Here is a 19,317-nt window from a genome sequence, read left to right on the forward strand (position 1 = left end):
TATTCAGGATTAGGAAATCATTATAATGCAGCTAAAGAAAATTTCAGGGAACATAAATAATTACTTTGAGTCTTTCATTTATTTGTCACATGACAAATGCATTGATCGAATGAGAATGACCCATCACTACTAAGTATCATATTTTTTAGCTTAGTTTTATTAAAAGATTTGCTGTGCTTAGATTCTGACTTATCATATTTGCCTGTTGCTGAGTTTCTGTGCTGAAATGGTGAAGCATCAGTCACATTCTCACACATACACACAACCCCCACCATCACAAAAAAAATAAAAAAAAATAAATGTCACACACTAAAACGTTTGCAAATGCACGTTTGCTTTATTGTCGTACCCGTTTGACTAGTAAAGGTGATGCACAGAAGCTCTAAAAAAGCAGATTTCATGGTAGAGCGTGCACGGAGCAGACCCTTATTCAAACATCTCATTAAGAAAGGTGTTAACTTGAGAGACAACAAAGCCTGCAGGTTAAGGACGTGGGTAGATAAAATGATAACATCCACAGGGGATTTCTCCAACTTTCAGAAAACTTCTGGCTTTCTAATTCTAACTGACATTTTAATGAACTGTAAAGAAGGAACAGCACAATGTACATTTGAGCATTTTAACCACTGTAAACAGGCAACAGAATTCTGCAGTTTTTTTAAATTGAAGCTACACAATCCTGCTAAAATCTACACTCTCAATATTCAGTGATAAAATCGATTTTAAAGCACTGATACTACTGGATGAGAACAAAACTTGAACTTATTTGAGCTGAATAATGACACTATTGTCCTCTGTAGAGCTGTTTTATAGATGAAACAATTTCGTTATTGAACTGAATTGTATCAACATTGAACTCGAATAATTGTTTCAGCTGTTTTTTTTTTTTTTTTTTTGCTGAATTGAACTTGTTTCATAAATGATGAACTTGACAATTTTTTGAAATAAATCAACACTGAACTGACAAGAGCTGAATAATGACACTATTGTTTTGAGAGCATAATTTAGATTATATTTGATGTTTGCATCATATATTCTCTTGATTAATACTGTGAAACTGCTCCGAAACAATCTCTATTGTGTGAAGTGCTACATAAATAAAGGTGACTTGAACTGACTGAACTTAAAAATAAAGGTTCCAAAGGTTTTGCAGCGATTCCATAGAAGAACAATTTTGGTTCCCCAAAGAACCTTTCATGTAACATTAACATTTCATTGAAAATTTAAAGAATTCTTACTATAAAGAACCTTTTGTAGAATGGAAAGGTTCCATGGATGTTAAAGGTTCTTCACAGAGACCACAGATGCCAATAAAGGACCTTTATTTTTAAGAGTGTATCCCTTCACAGTAGTTTTCAGATTTGTTATATCTTCTAAATTTAATTTTTCACAAGAGCTGCCAAAATGCTGCACTAAATGCTTCACATCTGTATCACCCTAGCAAATCCTACATATCAATAAGTAGCACAAAAATTGTTCTAATGCGAATATTTTAAATTTCTTCTGAAAACAGTGAGGAGTTGCAGATGTAGGGTTCTTTTTGGCCCTCATCTTCTTCCAGCAGTTTCTCAAGGGCCAGAGTGCCCTCGGGGGCCTGGGGAGTCTCCACCTGTTGAGGCTCAGGTTCTGGTGAGATTACTGGCAAGGTCAGAGGCACTGGGAAGAGCTGGGGGGCCGTCAGGGCCGCTGGCATCGAGGGGGCCTGCACGACGGAGCCAGAGATGGTGGATAAAGGCTGAGCCCAAGGAATGTACGTCAAAGAGGAGTCTGGAACCTCCACCTGAGGCAGGGCTGAGCTAGAAGTGCTCATGGTCTAATAGGGAACCAGATAAGAGACGAGTTAACATCTCCAGACACTGAAAATATTAGCAGTGGCTTAGTGTCAGTCTGTGGCTCACCGCAAGGTTAGTGAAGAGAGGTGCGTGTGTAAACGTCAACATAGGGGAAGGGCCCACTACAGTGTAACTGGGACAGATCGGCTGGACATACATATCCGTGTGGGGCGGGATGGCATGGTCGTGGTGTTGGTCAGGAGGAGTCCAGTGACTCAGAGGCTGAAGGGCAGTTGTGCTGGTGGTCTGGGCAATCCATCCTGTGCACAGCCCACTGACATCCACTAATGAATCATTTAGGCCGCTCTGGTTGTTTTCTACAAAGCTAGAAGACCCTTTTTAGAGAGGAAAATAAGCATGAAAAATATTTGCATTAATCAGTAAAAAAAAAAACACACACAAAAAAACACAATTCATATGTTAGGGTAGAGTAGGGAAAACGCCCCCCTACTGTTTTTCCCTAAATAACCGCAAGATAAAGTCAAGATAAATTTTTATTGTAACTATGAACTACGTTGACAAGAGTGATGTAGACTTTTTCACCATGAATCTTACACTGGTGATGTACCGGAGAGAAAACGGATTTCACAGTAAATAATCTAATTTTCAGCAGTAAGAAAAAGTGTTTCAAAGCTTGTTGTTTTGTAGAACATCACAGTTATATATTATATGAGAACAGTTGTGCCTGTAGATAGGGAGAATGTGTTATTTAATAAAAATATAATTATGTTTTTAGAATGAAATAATTTTTTTTTCTCAAACATAGTCAGTGGGGTAAAACACCCCCAGGGGGCAATGGGCAATTACTGTAGTAATTCTGTTCTGAACATCAAATCCTTTGTTTTTCCATCAAATGTATATACCTAGTTGGTTGAATCAATGGTTGAATTTTTTTTATTATTATTTATATAGCGCTTTATTGTGTATTACAATACACCCAAAGTGCTTTACAATTGTGTGTGTGTGTGTTTGTGTGTGTGTGTGTGTGTGTGTGTGGGGGGGGGGGGTCTCTCTCCTCAACCACCACCAGTGTGCAGCACCCACCTGGGGAGGGGAGGGGATTTTAACAATCACGTTATTAGATTGTTAAAATCTAATAATGTGAAAACTCTGGACATTTTTCATACTTGGTCTATAATTTATGTCAGTGTCACTAAAAAACTATGATACATTTTCTGAACACATTTAAACCTTTGTTTCACAGAAAAAAAATTACACAGTCCTTAAGGGGGGCGTTTTCCCCCACTCTACCCTACTTACCAGCAGGTGTGTATGATGGCAGAATGTTGTTGGGAACCATTACCTAGAAAAAAAAAGTACAAAGGTAATACATATAATTCAGTTTTCTCTTCTTTTCTTTGTATTAAACTAGGGGTATACACTGCAAAAAAGTATTATTAGTACTTTTGTCTTGTTTAATAGTACAAATATCTAAACATTCTTGAATCAAGATTCTTCTTGAAACAACGTTTTGATTTTTTTCATAAATTATTATTATTATTAGCCTTTTTATTTTGACAGGACAGCTTTAGGAGAGACAGAAAGTGATGGAAGAGAGAGGGGAACAGGATCAGGAAAGTGCCATGAGCTGGCGTTGAACTTGCATCAGTGTTGCCACATCCCAGGTACCGAGCTCATGAAAGTGCGTATAAATAATACGCCAAATAAGAATGAAAACTCGTGGTATTGATACGCAAAAATAGACTTTGGCGTGTATATGCTACGCGATGGGTAAGATTAGGGTTGTGGGGTAGATGCGTATCATATGTACGCGAAACTGCGTATCATATGCACGCCAACAAATTTCATATGCACGCGAAAACTGCGTATTATATGCACGTCGAACCAAGGTTATTTTCGTAAACGAAAACTGAAACTAAGACTAAAACTATTGGCCAAAAAACATTTTCGTAAACTGAAATAAAATTAAAATTTCTAAATAAATGAAAAACTAAAACGAAACGAAACTAACAACAGTAACTGAAAAACTAACGAAAATAAAATAGTAATTAGCAAAAATAAATAATCGTGTTCGTGATTTAATAAGCTCTCATTCTGTGCCAGAAAATCGGACCTGTGGTGGTTTAGGGAAATAGATGGCGCTTCATGCACGTGAGCTGCGTCCTATAATCACAGAGAATGCGTTTTTGCATTTAAAAAACAAGACGCGGACTATGAAATTGGAAATAACTATAAAATATGAAATGGGAAATAATAATAATGCACACCTTATAGCGCACGAACGTTTAAAAGCGTGCTTGACGTGCGAGAACAACATGAGAGTGAGTTAGACACATAATTAAAAGTTTTGGACCAGCTGACTTTAGTGAAGAGTCATTTTGTCACGCTTTGCGATTACTATGGTAACGTAAGCCTCGAGTCCATGACACGAGCACAGCCTTGACTGTATAAAATGCATCCAAAACGAGAGAAAGCCATAGCCGCGCTGTGTTTTCACCGCTTACAGTGTTGTGTAAAAGGGGCTTTAGAACTGGGATTGATTGCGTTGCTCATCTGAAGCGCGTGCGCGCTGGAGCGGCTCGTCAAAGCAAAGTGCAAACATCATTTAAATCACCATATCGCATTTATTTGAGTAGTATGAGATTTCAAACCATTTTAGATCGTTTCTTCTTATTGTATACGTTCATAGAGGGAGACGGGACATACAGTAGTGTGCACCGGTGGCTCATGCAAAAAATCCAACAAATTAATGCATTGAAAATACAGATGGACAAAAATAAAGTTTACAGAGTTTCAATGACGATTGCAAAGAACATGCCTGCGTCCCAATGTGCACACTGTCCATGCTAAATTCTATCTGATATTAGTCGATATTAGGCAGATAGGGTGGATAGTATTTGCATTGGGACACAGGGCATGTTTCTTCAAATCCAGCACTGGAGGGCTATTGTCCTGCAGAATTTAGCTCCAACCCTGATAAATACTCAACTGCCTGATGTTGTCTAGTAACTCTGAAAACCTTGTTGTTTGTAAACTATTGACATATTAAACAAGATTACATCTTTAATATGAATGAATATGAACATGAATATGAATTAATAAATTGTATACATATAAGTTGCATATATATATATATATATATATATATATATATATATATATATATAATAAAATAATTCTTTACAATTAAAAAAATTATATATATATATATATATATATATATATATATATATATATATAATTTTTTTTAATTGTAAAGAATTATTTTATTTTCATTATTAAGATGTTTGCACAAGAATTAACTGTAAACTGCAAACATTCAACTTTGCTAAAATTAAATGCCTTGGTTTGGTCTATACTGGAAGTGTCCATTAACTCTGTTAAACTATAATTACTAAAACTAAAACCGAAACTGAAATATATAAAAACTAAAAAGAAATGTGTACACAAAATAAAAACTAAACTAAAACTAACAAAACCATTAATGAAACTAACTAAAACTAAACTGAAATTATAGGAAATTTGAAAACGATATTAAAATAAAAACTAATTTAAAAATTCAAAACTATAATATCCTTGCGTCGAACACGTTTGTATCATATATACGCCAACGTCCATTTTTTCGTATCTATACCACTAGTTTTCGTTTTTATTTGGCGTACTATTTATACGCATTTTCATGAGACCGGGATCCAACGCGGGTTGTTTTCATGTCCGCGGGTTAAGAGACCCCAATAACGTGATAGTTAGCTTGGAATGCGAATTTTACCAGTCGAACCCCGCCAAAACCCCTCGAGCTCCTGCCCTTTTAATCTCCGGACCGAGGTTGTGCCTTCGTAACGCCATTTCTCCCCTGCCCCTCCGGAGATCCCTCAAGTATAAATGTTATCTTTAGACTGCTGGCATGGCTTTGCTTTGCATTGCTCCTGTCACTTAACATGGGCCAGGCATGCCTAGTTCGATGTGAAGCATGTGACGATTCATGTTTTTACATTTAGAGCTTGCAAAGTGTTCATTTTGTACATTGCTTACACTTCATATCTGTTATTAAACTTGAAACATTTTCATCTTTGCTTTACAGATACAAATCTTGAAAGTAGCCTACCCTCCACCCTGAGAGTTCAATGGATCCAACCTCATTTTACAGTCAGGATTGGGATCTCAGTGAGTATTGTCCAGAAAACATGACAACAACAAACATTTCGGTTCAACACAGCTAAAACTTTAGTTTTCCATTTATGATGGGCACATTTGAATAGAAGAACGGAGTCCCGGGAGTGAATTTCGAGGGGGGACAGCGTTTCATTTCCAACTGGTTAGGTTTATTTGGAGATTAAAGTGATTTATATATTTTATTCATTCAAAAAGTGATATATGCTATATAAAATGCTATAGCACCCTCAGTTAAAGCTGTAATTGGCATTTTATTGCAGATTTGGCAAACTATCCAGCGCGTTATGGTTTGCGCTCTGGAGATCGGTTTCTATTTCAACATGTTTTTGCAGCGTTGAGCATTGTATCCAATCACAGACATATCTGTTGATTTCTTGAACCTAACAGCAAATCAGAGGCGTTTAAGGTAGAATCCACTTACCGCTTAAATTGCCAGAGTTTTTGTTCAGATGTTATGTTCCGTACGAATAATTTCAAAACGCGATGTAAATAAGAGATTAAGCAGCAGTCATCAAGAAGTGAGCAGAGAAAAAGGGCTAGCCTACTCCTCTCAGAAAACGTACTAAAGTTCATTTTAGATTTTTAATTACTATTTGGAGCACTGGGATGGCTAGAAGAGGGTTTAATTAACTAAATTTAGTGAAAAACTCAAAATCGACCAAAACTGACCTTTTTTTATTTATTTTTTTATTACTTTATTTATTTTTTTTGTCTGTAGCTCGATATTAGACCGTGCGCATTCCGACTCATTTTTCCTGCAGGGGTTATATAGCCTATATATATATATATATATTAGAGCACCCTCACTAATTTAAGAAGCACCCTCAGTGATTTGATTCTGGAGCCGGGCCTGTCTATGGTTAGCTGCGCAATGCCGTCTTTTGTGATTTGCAATGGAAATGCTTTTGCATCGGTGCGCGTGCTGCTCCTCACAGCACAGATCGTGAGAGCAGACTGCAGTTTTTGACATTCATTATAACAAACAAAGCGCAGACGCGATGTAAATAATACATTCAGTGTGCAGTGTAAAGAGCTTCATTAATTAAAATGGAAGTTTGTGAGATGCGAACTAAGACTAGTGACAGAATTTTAATGATAACGGGAGTTTGCAAATGTGAAATTGAATTTATACAACAGTTTTATACATAAGTTAATATTAAGCAACTTACGTTTTATGAACTCTGTTGTCTGATTGTGCTCTATTTCCTCAACTAAAATAATTCCAAACAAGTCCCAGCTGAGCCGCTGTGCATCTCCAAGCAAACACAGCAGTCTGGTTTATGAATGAATCTGCGTTTTTGAACAAATCTAGTGAGTCATAAAGGGAGTCACTTGCTTCGTTCCTAAATGAATCAGCCATTTGAACGAATGGATTGAATGAATGATTCAGTGATTCAGAGTGACTTGCTGCCACCTACTGGCGGTTTCATTTTTAAAGTATAAATTGAGTCATTTAAATTGTTTAATATTTCTATATTCAAAACTTTAATTTCATAACATTGTTATTATGAAATGCATTAATGCCACCTCTTGTCAAAAATCTGTATTTGTGCTTTTCTTTGCCATGCAAAGATGTTGATACTGATTTCATTTGACTAGTAACTTATTCTTCCTGATTGTATATTATTTTAATTGAATTTATTGTTTATTTATTTTTTATAAACGTTTATAAATCTTTTTTTAGTGGCATTACAATGTTTTAAAAAAACAAACAAACAAACAAAAAAACCTTTAAGGAGTCAAATATCACCTTATAATGTGAAGGTTAATTTCTGTCATTGATCAGGTGGTGTTCCTAATTTTTTTCTCTTTTTTTTTTGAAGTAGGAGCACAAGAAACAAAAAAGTAAGCTTTGAGTCCTTAATAATATTATGTTACCTTTTAAAAACTAATTGCAAATGTTTATGCAAAGTGTAAACTATTAAATATAATCTACAAATCATGCAATATTGTACCACTAAATAAGAAGTGTTTTGAGGGCTTAGCTAAACAGGCCAATAAGAGACAATTAATAATCATTCAGATTTCTTATTAAATCATTCTTTCATTTCACTAATTAATCTTTTCAACAACGTCGTTTGCACCTCGCTCCTCCGCTACTTGATTGTTTTGTTTTGGTGCGTCAATCTGTTAAATTGGCATGATGCCAAATGGCATGAATGAAGAACTAGAACATTTTCTTTAATGTACTATAATTGGTCGAATTCATCTTTAGATGTTATATAATAAATCTTGAATATTTACAGCGTGAAAACTATAATTGCTTATGACTATTTAAATACTATACTATTTATACTAGTATTTTACTATATACTAGTATTTATACTAGTTGTTGATTGTTTATTTAAACTGTAGGCTAGGATAATAGTGATAAATGAATAATCCTAGATAATTCTTGCCTTAGTTATGGATGTGTAGTGTGATGTACTAGTGAATATGATATATAATTTTTTAAAATTAAACACAAGGGGTCATTAATGATGCTTACATTACAACCTGCAAATTCACACACAACATATCTTTAATTTGGCCAGAATTGCAGGTGCCTGTCTTAGTATCCAAGAAGGTTTAGAGAAAATATGAAATAAGTTTAATGTTATTATAGATCATAAAGGGTTTTATAATTAAATATATCCGATTTCCACCACTGATTGTAATGGACTGTTTTACTCAGTGGATGCTTTAAATTAATCTACATTAATGTTGATGAAATAATTTCAGTCTAAATCTATGTCCACATACACTGAACAAAATTATAAATGCAACACTTTTGTTTTTGCCCCCATTTTTCATGAGCTGAACTCAAAGATCTAAGACTTTTTCTATGTACACAAAAGGCCTATTTCTCTCAAATATTGTTCACAAATCTGTCTAAATCTGTGTTAGTGAGCACTTCTCCTTTGCCAAGATACTCCATCCACCTCACAGGTGTGGCATATCAAGATGCTGATTAGACAGCATGATTATTGCACAGGTGTGCCTTAGGCTGGCCACAATAAAAGGCCACTCTAAAATGCGCAGTTTTACTGTATTGGGGGTCTGGGGGGTCCGAAAACCATTCAGTATCTGGTGTGACCACCATTTGCCTCACGCAGTGCAACGCATCTCCTTCGCATAGAGTTGATCAGGTTGTTGATTGTGGCCTGTGGAATGGTGGTCCACTCCTTTTCAATGGCTGTGTGAAGTTGCTGGATATTGGCAGGAACTGGAACACGCTGTCGTATACGCCGATCCAGAGCATCCCAAACATGCTCAATGGGTGACATGTCCGGTGAGTATGCTGGCCATGCAAGAACTGGGATGTTTTCAGCTTCCAGGAATTGTGTGCAGATCCTTGCAACATGGGGCCGTGCATTATCATGCTGCAACATGAGGTGATGGTCGTGGATGAATGGCACAACAATGGGCCTCAGGATCTCATCATGGTATCTTTGTGCATTCAAAATGCCATCAATAAAATGCACCTGTGTTTGTTGTCCATAACATACGCCTGCCCATACCATAACCTCACTGCCACCATGGGCCACTCCATCCACAACGCTGACATCAGCAAACCGCTCACCCACATGACGTCATACACACTGTCTGCCATCTGCCCAGTACAGTGAAAACCGGGATTCATCCGTGAAGAGAACACCTCTCCAAAGTGCCAGACACCATCGAATGTGAGCATTTGCCCACTCAAGTCGGTTACGATGACGAACTACAGTCAGGTCGAGACCCTGATGAGGATGACGAGCATGCAGATGAGCTTCCCAGAGATGGTTTCTGACAGTTTGTGCAGAAATTCTTTGGTTATGCAAACCGATTGTTGCAGCAGCTGTACGTGTGGCTGGCCTCAGATGATCTTGGATGTGAAGATGCTGGATGCGGAGGTCCTGGGCTGGTGTGGTTACACGTGGTCTGCGGTTGTGAGGCCGGTTGGATGTACTGCCAAATTCTCTGAAACGCCTTTGGAGACGGCTTATGGTAGAGAAATGAACATTCAATTCATGGGCCACAGCTCTGGTGGACATTCCTGCAGTCAGCATGCCAATTGCATGCTCCCTCAAAACTTGCGACATCTTTGGCATTGTGCTGTGTGTTAAAACTGCACATTTTAGAGTGGCCTTTTATTGTGGCCAGCCTAAGGCACACCTGTGCAATAATCATGCTGACTAATCAGCATCTTGATATGCCTCACCTCACCTCACCTCACTGTGAGGTGGATGGATTATCTCGGCAAAGGAGAAGTGCTCACTAAGGCTTAGTTCACACTGCAGGTCTTAATGCTCACATCGGATTTTTTGCTGAAATTCGATTTTTTTGCACTGTTGTTCACATTGTCATTTAAATGCGACTGCCATCAGTCTCATGTGTGAACTGTATACGGCCCTGAAGTGACCCGCATGCGCAGAAGAAGATGTGATGTCAGACGCAGCGCACTGTGTTTGTGGAAATAAAAGTGGATGCTGCTTGTGTTAGCTTGTGTTTAGCAATTTTTAAGTTAATGTGCAATCGGAGCCTAAATAACGAAGTGATAAGAAGAAGAATATTAAGAAGAAGGAGAGCACGATTTCCTCCAGCACAGAATTGTGACGTCTGTCGCATTTCAATGACGTAAAAATCACATGAAATGCGACATGGCCGTTCAGACTGAAGTCGCATTGCAAAATATCGGATATGTATCCGATTTAGGACCACATATGAAAGTGGCCTGATTTTGAAAAAAATCAGATTTGTGCTGTTCAGACTGTCATAAGAAAATCAGATATGGGTCACATTTGGGCAAAAAGTCGGATTTGGGCCACTTTAGCCTGCAGTGTGAACCTAGTCTAACACAGATTTAGACAGATTTGTGAACAATATTTGAAAGAAGTAGGCCTTTTGTGTACATAGAAAAAGTGTTAGATCTTTGAGTTCAGCTCATGAAAAATGGGGGCAAAAACAAAAGAGTTGCGTTTATAATTTTGTTCAGTTTATGTATTTATTTGATAAGTAGTCATCTAGCAAACAGGATAATGTGCAGTCAATTATCTTCATGACAGTTTACTTAACAATAACAATGACCTGCTAGCTATACATTACTTTTTACACATCATCAAAAACAATTAAGGTGCAGCACAATGTGATTCCTTTGTAAAATGATTTACTTGTCAGGGCAAGTTTTTCCACTTAAATTCCACTTAAACAGATGATAGGGACTTTTGTTTAAAACCTACACCTGGTAATTTGGATCAAGGCATTTCTTGCTGTGGCCCCCAGCCCAATAATGGCAGATCTGTTTAGGAACACATCTCCAAACCAAGAGAGGTGTTGATTGAAATGGCAGAGAGCACGTGGAGGGGCTGGCTTACAGATAACCTAGCTAGCCCTAAAGTAACAGACGCAGATAAGAGCAGTTCTTGTGTGTGGTTTCATTTATGATATCCACTTGGGAAGCAATTACTAATTCAAGTGTCATCAGTTTCTGCAGAATAGCTTAAAGAGCATCTGTAAACAATCAGGATGGCACTAGAAGAGATATAAAGTGGCTTCGTAAGATCTCATGCTTATACTAAAGGAATTTAACAGAGTTCAATCCATTTTTATGTGATTTCAATGTGAGAAAGAGGCTGCTGAGTGTGTGTTTTTGTTTTCATGTGTTGTCAAGTATAATTAGAAGGTTGTTAGGCAAGCCTCTTGGCAGATCCACAAATGGATTTGCATAGGCCCTATGCCCAACCCCTCCGGCTGTGTGGGGGAATAGTTTAACTGTCATGGAAAAACACCTGGATTATATAAGACCAAAATCCCCTTGGAGTTTGGAGAGCCTGCCTATCTGCACTTTCTGCGTAGTGGCTAGTAACCTTTGAGCTGACATTGATTGTGCAATTTTTTTCAATCCTGCAAAACTCTGGGAGTCAGGTATGTAGCAGGTTTTTAGTGCCATGAACTGACCTCATCTTTTAGAGTGAGCCCATCTCAACATGTCCATGCAATATTTTGCAATCCTATAATCAATTTGAGAGATTTCAGTCCTCCTGGGCTCCGTTATTCAGCCAAGTATTAGTAGGTCTTAGTAAGACTTATGTTTGTCATATTATAGCAATTAAAGGGATAGTTTACCCAAAATGACATTTCTGTCATAATTTACTCAAGCTCATGCCATTCCAAACCTGTCGTCTGTGGAACATGAAAGAGGAAATTTTGAGAAATGTCTCAGTTCTTTATTTTTAATTTTTTGTCTGTACAGTGGAAGTGAATGGCAACCAAAACTGTATGGTCATTCAACATTCTTCCGAATGTATTCTTTTGTGCTCCATATAAGAAAGAATCTCCTACAGGTTTGGAGCAACATTTTTTGGCGTAAACTATTCCTTAAATGACACCAACCAAACAATTAGCCATCTTTAAAGCCTGAGGTCCTCTTTTCATTAATAGGTAATCTTTTTCAGTCTCATATTTGGATATCACCATTGTGCATTGGATGGATTAGATGAAGAACAAAAAAACAAGCTAGGACTTGAATGAATAACATGATGAGAAAATGAGATAATGTTAAAGGACACTTTTCACAATCAAAAGCATGTGTCTTATTTAGTGTGTGCACACATGTGCTCTAGTTCCTACTGCGGCGGGGAGTGTCGTTCTGGCAGCATTTCCTCTTTTTCTCCGCAGCAGCTCCTTCACAGGGTCTTTGACTCTCACTCCCTGGTACGGCTTGGATGTGGACACTTCTGACAGTGCTGTACAAGAAACACAGCAGATATAAGCATACCTCATGACAAGAGTACAAAAAAAAAAAAAAAAAAAGGAATTTGAGACGTATGGGTTTCTTGTTTGTGCCAAGTTAAACAAGGTGTGGCTGAAAGTGTTGAAAGTTTCATACCTCTTTTATTGGGACCTTTTGTCTTTTTTGTATTGTGTAATCTGAAGGACAAAGCTACTGTAAGAGAACAATCACTCAAACTTTTGCTTTCTTGAACAATTTCATCCATTAGTGAATAGTGTGGACCTGGTAAGCCTGACACCGAAATCAGCATATTTGCAGATAAAATTATACAAATCCCACTTCCTACTCTATTCAAGTAAAGCAGCTGGTCAGTGACCGTTTTTCATGAAATATCCACTTGCTTGTGTCCTCATATGCCACATGATCCGTAGCAGATTTGATAAAAACTACACTGACACTACACTGAAACCCCATGTGATTTCCAAAGAGGAAAACAGGAGTGCTGTTTTCTGGACAGCTGTATAATTCATTGTCTTCAGTGTCATGATCCTTCAGAAATCATTCTAATATGTGACCATGGACCACAAAAGGGTCATCATAAGGGTAAATTTTTCAAAATTGAGATGTATACATCATCTAAAAGCTGAATAAATAAGCTTTCCATTGATGTATGGTTTGTTAGGATATAGGACAATGTTTGGCCGAGATACAACTATTTAAAAATCTGAGTCTGAGGGTGTAAAAAAATCAAAATATTGAGAAAATCGCCTTTAAAGTTGTCCAAATTAAGTTCTTAGCTATGCATATTACTAATCAAAAAATTAAGTTTTGATATATTCACAGTAGGAAATTTACAAAATATCTTCATGGAACATGATCTTTACTTAATATCCTAATGATTTTTGGCATAAAAGAAAAATCAATAATTTTGACCCATACAATGTATTTTTGGTTATTGCTACCAATATACCCCAGCGACTTAAGACTGGTTTTGTGGTCCAGGGTCACATATGCTGATTTGCTGCTCAAGAAACAATTCTTTTTAAAAAAAAATTATTTTTTACTTTGTATAATGTTAATTTCTATATATACCGATACATTTCAAGTTAAAATAACATTAATTTTGTTAAATTAATAAGATTAAAGGGTTTCACTTTATTTTGATGGTCCCTTTAACACATTCTATTGACTATAAGTAATGTTGCACCTACATTTCTACTGACTTTTATTAGAGTGTTAGTAGTGTATTAGTTGACTGGTAGGGTTAGGGTTAGATTAAGTTGACACGTTCTTGCAAAGTTACTTATAGTCAGTAGAATATCTTTTGGGAGATCAACACAATAAGGAGTTAGTAGATATGAAGCAGACAGTCTACTAATACTCTTATGAGAGTTTGTTGACATGTAGTTGCAACATTACTTAGTGTCAACAGAATTTTCAAAAGGGACCATCAAAATAAAGTGTTACCGATTAAAGTATTATGAATAAATGTGACTTAGCAATGAAAAGTAGCATAGATTAATTAGTAAAGAAGCATTGTTAGGTCATGATTTTTAATAAAAGTTAATGAACTGAACTTTATTGTAAAGTGTTACCATTTTTTTCACAGCTGATGTGTTCACATTCTTCTCCAATAAAATTACATTTAAGCAGTGTTACTATAACTACGCTCAGCATGCACTTCAAGAGGCAATAAAGTGATTGATTCTAACAGTGCATCTCAAAAATACTATTATTTGCTATGTACAGAAACAGGCAGGTTCTTTAGGCGCATGAGCTGTATGCATCTGCACAGATACAACTGCTGGCCAACAGTGAATTCTGAAGAAAGCACCCTGCAGTGCACACTGTGTACTCAAGGAGGTGTGATTGTTTGGTGATGTATGATTGCCTAACTGTCCTCATATATCATAACAGTAAAATAGTAGAACGTTGATTCGAAAAATCCTCATGAAACTCCAGCGGTTTTATTTCTGCAGCCCTATAGTAAATTTGGTCAGTTTATAACCGAGTCACAATTTGTGACTCATTATTCAAGCATTTTGTGAGTCACGCATGCTTGAACGCGTTCCTTTAATGTGAAAATCTGATATCGCTTTGGGTGTTTGCTAAACATTGTTTGCGTAAAAGTCTCTCACACTCTCCACACCCCATTCTCTCACAACTGTTACTTCTTAAGGCTAAAGCCTCAATGTTTAATCACTAAATAATGAATCAGTAATATACCTGTTTGTGCCATTCATCATAGATTCATGACACACATTGGTCTCTGTTAGAACAGGCCGCCAACTAACCACCTGTAACCCTCCATAACCTTAACAAAACAACCATCGGTTCTTTTTTCTTGAGTAAATGTCTACTATATTTTCATTCTGCAAACAATAAAAAATCCTTTCAGTAAGGCACTGTACTCTCATGGACATTGTTTGGGATTTGTAATTTATGCATTCAGTGTTCAACATTCACAGATGAACAGTCAGTGTAAATACATACTGTAACTGCGAGGGCAAAGAGGTGTCTACAGTTGAGCAATGCAAGCAGAGCATGATTTTAAAAAGTTGAAAAAGAGGAAGCTATGCAGCTGTGAAGTCTTTTCTTTGAGGAGGAGGGCAATTGAAGGTTTTTGCATATCAAGATTAAGCCACTCAACAGGACGCCTGGTTTCTGAAATGGTTCACATATTTCTGAAGAGGTCTATCAGTAGTAATAAACATAAGTCTAGCAGGACTTACTGACAGTAAAAGCGATGACCTTAAATATCACCTCTGACTTCTATCCACCTTCACTTCTTGAGTTATGTGGGATGTGGAAGGAACTGCCACGACACAATTCTTACTTGAGCTGCATTTTTTATTTTATTTTTTTATTTGTTTTACTGCTCTTTGCCATTTATGGTACTAAGATTTCAGAAACCCTAACGATGTGCATGTGAAATTAAAAATGGTAAAAGTTTATTGTTAGTTAGTTAGTCAGTCCACCTAACATATTGTAACCCATGTTACAAGATACTATTATATTTTTCTTAATATTTAGAATTTTTATTTTATTTTAAAGTTTTAGTAAACGTAGTATATTTTTTGTACATTTCTAGTAAATATTTATTTAGATAACTTTACCTTGTCTATGTATGTATGTATGAGTAGTTTTGTTGTATATATACAGTATATTTAGTTTTGTTTCAGTTAAGTGTATGTCAAGTAATGTGATTTTTCTTTTAACGGCTTTAGTTTCCGTTTTAGTTAACAGTAATTATCCTCATTCAAAACCTCATTTTTCAGTTATAATCAGTTATAATTTAATTCAGTTTTGTTTCAATTGTTTATTTTAATAATACATTTTTTTTATGGTTTTAATTAACAATAATAACCCTCATTCAAAACTTAATTTTGTTTTTGAACTTTAACCATCTGTTTCAGACATGCACTTTTCTGAAATGTGACCGATGCACATTCAAGTAACATTTTTCTTTGGGGGTCCATTTGAAAAATACAATAATAAAAAATTAAAGTAAAGAAGTATCATTACATCAGTCAGAGAACTTTACCATAATTAATATCATTTAATCACGTTATGTACCCCTAGCAAGTACTGGGCATTTTTTCATGAAGGACGAAAGAAAAAAAAGAATTGGTAAAAAGATTGGTACTTATTATTGGTATGATATATTTAATTTATTTTTACAGTTATTGAGATGACCCCAAAAGGAACATTTAGAGTTTTTTCTTTTTCTGTCAAATAGCCAAAGACCAGGCCTGTGTGGTAATGTATCTATCACCCGTCTTGATAGCAACCGCTATTTTCCAAAAAATAAAAATAAGTAAATAAATGGAGGCACCAGTCCAACAACCAAGCTGGCATTATTAACTACTAAAGGAGAAAATTAATATTGTCAAATCATAAAACATGCAAATCTCTGCTGGTGATGAAAAAGCAAACACTTTCAAGCTATTAATTAATCACGCCACTTATCAGAACAGATAACATGGCACAACAGCAACAATCAATTTGCTTCTGTCTGTATAACGTAACAGGAGCTGAGTAGGTTTTGCATAGTTTTGCTCCGTCCTAAATTGAAGTTAAAAAAATCTATATATTTTGTTGATGCATTATGCTTTTGCGGTGCATTTCGTAAGTAAATACGTATCTTACATTTGCATACTGCAAAATAATGCATGTGAAATGTTCAAATCTAAATACTGTATTGATATTCAGAAATTGTACTTACATTTTCCCATGTGCACAGTCTTATACTCTAAACTCTTATAGTATCTGGTCAAAAACCTTTTCTATTTACTTCCTGAGATCATCTCATAATTGTACAGTGGCTGCTTGAGTGGGCCGCCTTATAAAAGCAACAACTTTGCAGTTTCAAGTGATGTCACCACAAAAGGAAGCTGCAATCCACATTAATTCAGTACCACCAGTTTACCACAATGTAAAAGTTTCAGCTTAACACGTCTTATGAAAGTTACGAAGTATATATCCATGGCTGCTCATTCAAATGAAACAAGCAGAGAGTAAATTGGAGAATTTTCTCATTTTTCTCAGTGGCACTTCTGTACAATCAGTTTCTTCTGTTGAGCAGAAACAAAATTACTGATAAACAATCATTTTACAACTGACACACCAATAAAGTGTTTTGTATCTTGGAGATCACCAAACTGGAATCTGTTTTTAATTTATTTTGTTTTCACAATTTTTGTTCATTCAACAATAATTTTATAACTACAACACACCAATATATTGTTTTGCATCTTCACCAAACTGAAATCTAATTTAATTTAATTTAATTTAATTTAATTTAATTTAATTTAATTTAATTTAATTTAATTTAATTTAATTTAATTTAATTTAATTTAATTTAATTTAATTTAATTTAATTTAATTTAATTTAATTTAATTTAATCATTTTCACTCTTTTGATAAAAATAATGGAAAAAGCAAATTAACAATAATTTTATAACTACAACACACCAATATATATTTTTGCATCTTCACCAACTGAAATCTAATTTAATTTAATTTAATAATTTTCACTCTTTTTGATAAAAATAATGGAAAAAAGCAAATCAACAATAATTTTACAACTAACACACACCAATAAAGTGTTTTGCATCTTGAAGATCAACAAACTGAAATCTGTTTTATTTTCCAAAATAATTTATTTTATTTTAACGCTTTTTTTATATATACATGACCATGGAACTTTTTTAATAGTTGGTGTCTGTATAGGCAACAGTTATTTTGAAGATTACATGACATGCTAAATGTGTTGTTAAATGTGTGATTAAATATGTCTTATGTGATTATCTCAAATATGAATTATATTTACTTTTTTTTTTTTTTTTTTTGCAACAAATAAATCTAGTTTCTTTCAGGGTGCAGTTGTTAAAATCGGAGTTCAAAATTAGGCTGCTGAGAATTGATGTAACCCATGTGAAACTGTCACACTAGTCAATTTATTAGTGTTTAAAGGAAGCACCTGCACACACTTTGAGCTTCATTGACCAGTCAAGCCATGAAGCTCATCATGTTCCTTTTCTCAGCTTAGTTCTTTCTATTATTACACAAACAATCACACATCTCAGCAACAAAAACAAGGAACAGCTTTTTATACCAACAACAAAATGCATCTGCTTGTAATTTGCTATAATGTAATCACTTCAACACCACACAGTTCAAAAATACAGCTGACTCATAAGGGATTTCTTGAGGTGGCTTCAAAGTTCTCGGCTCATCAGTATTTGAAACGGCCTCTGCATAAGGCGTATTAATGAGGGGAAAAGACAAAAAGTTAAAAATACTTACTTCAGCTTTGTGTACGAAGATAGATAGTTCTTCCTTCCAATTGAGAAACAAAGCATAAATGAGATACCACAGTGCCAACGGTTAATGCATGAAAGCATTCGCTAATGCAAACTACAGTGTGGGCTCAATGCAAAGAAGCAATTTTCATTAGGCCTCAGTGAACAAGGGTTATTAAAAAAGCATTATCTCTTTCTGCGAATGTTCGCGTATATGAAATGTTTTCTGAAGTACTGTGGGGAATAAAATGTTTTTACCAGCACACACTAGAGCCGTTGATGTCTATCAGATGAAGAAATAAGGTTTTGAACTTTAAAAGTGTTGTCTAACCCCTCTTTCTAGACAATATTCAATATTAAAATCACTTATCGCAATACCAAGCTTAGTTTATTTTGAAAGTTGTTACTAAATAGAAAGAGGAAGCGATTTAACAAGTACAGCTTTGCTTCAGGCAACACGATCATCCTAATTTACAAGTTCAGTTACTTTAGGTTTTAGGTTTAGGTGTCGAGTGTAACGGTGAAGGATGAAAGCAGTCTTATCCTGTGTCATCTTTCACCTGGAGCATTGCTGGAGAGCAGTAGCATGAAGAGGGCAGAGGGGAGGCAGGTCACTGTCATACACTCATCTGCAGAGACACCGAGCTGCTCTGTGTGTTTTACCAGGAGGGAAAATACCACAAAACAGCCTCTGGGGTCGAGAGTTACAGCTCTCCGTCTGAAGATGGAGTGGGTTCATATTAGTGATCTATAGGCTGAAAGTGCAGTTTTGAAAAATAATAAGACAAGGCAAGATTTTGGAATACATCTTTTATAGTGATGTTGAAAAATTTACATTTAAAATTTTGAAAAA

General features: G+C 35.7%; 1 protein-coding gene across 9 annotated transcripts; it reads right to left on the reverse strand.

Moving 5' to 3' along the window:
* Positions 1-317: 317 nt before the first annotated feature.
* LOC131554051 (POU domain class 2-associating factor 1) lies at positions 318-18,572 on the reverse strand. 9 transcript variants are annotated; one of them, XM_058799088.1, is made up of 5 exons: positions 18,469-18,572; positions 12,558-12,673; positions 3,093-3,135; positions 1,899-2,167; positions 318-1,813 (listed from the first exon to the last, which is right to left on the reverse strand). In XM_058799088.1, exons 3-5 carry the CDS (start codon positions 3,130-3,132, stop codon positions 1,493-1,495), a joined length of 630 nt encoding a protein of 209 aa, XP_058655071.1. In that variant the 5' UTR covers positions 3,133-3,135; positions 12,558-12,673; positions 18,469-18,572; the 3' UTR covers positions 318-1,492. The 9 variants fall into 9 exon arrangements, with proteins under 9 accessions (XP_058655071.1, XP_058655068.1, XP_058655069.1 ...); XM_058799085.1 differs by lacking the exon at positions 18,469-18,572 and adding an exon at positions 16,886-17,042 and having other exon boundaries at positions 12,540-12,673; XM_058799086.1 differs by lacking the exon at positions 18,469-18,572 and adding an exon at positions 16,886-17,036.
* Between the last annotated feature and the right edge of the window lie 745 nt (positions 18,573-19,317).

Source organism: Onychostoma macrolepis, chromosome 15 (genome assembly GCF_012432095.1).
Source record: "Onychostoma macrolepis isolate SWU-2019 chromosome 15, ASM1243209v1, whole genome shotgun sequence".
Classification (NCBI taxonomy): Eukaryota; Metazoa; Chordata; class Actinopteri; order Cypriniformes; family Cyprinidae; genus Onychostoma; species Onychostoma macrolepis.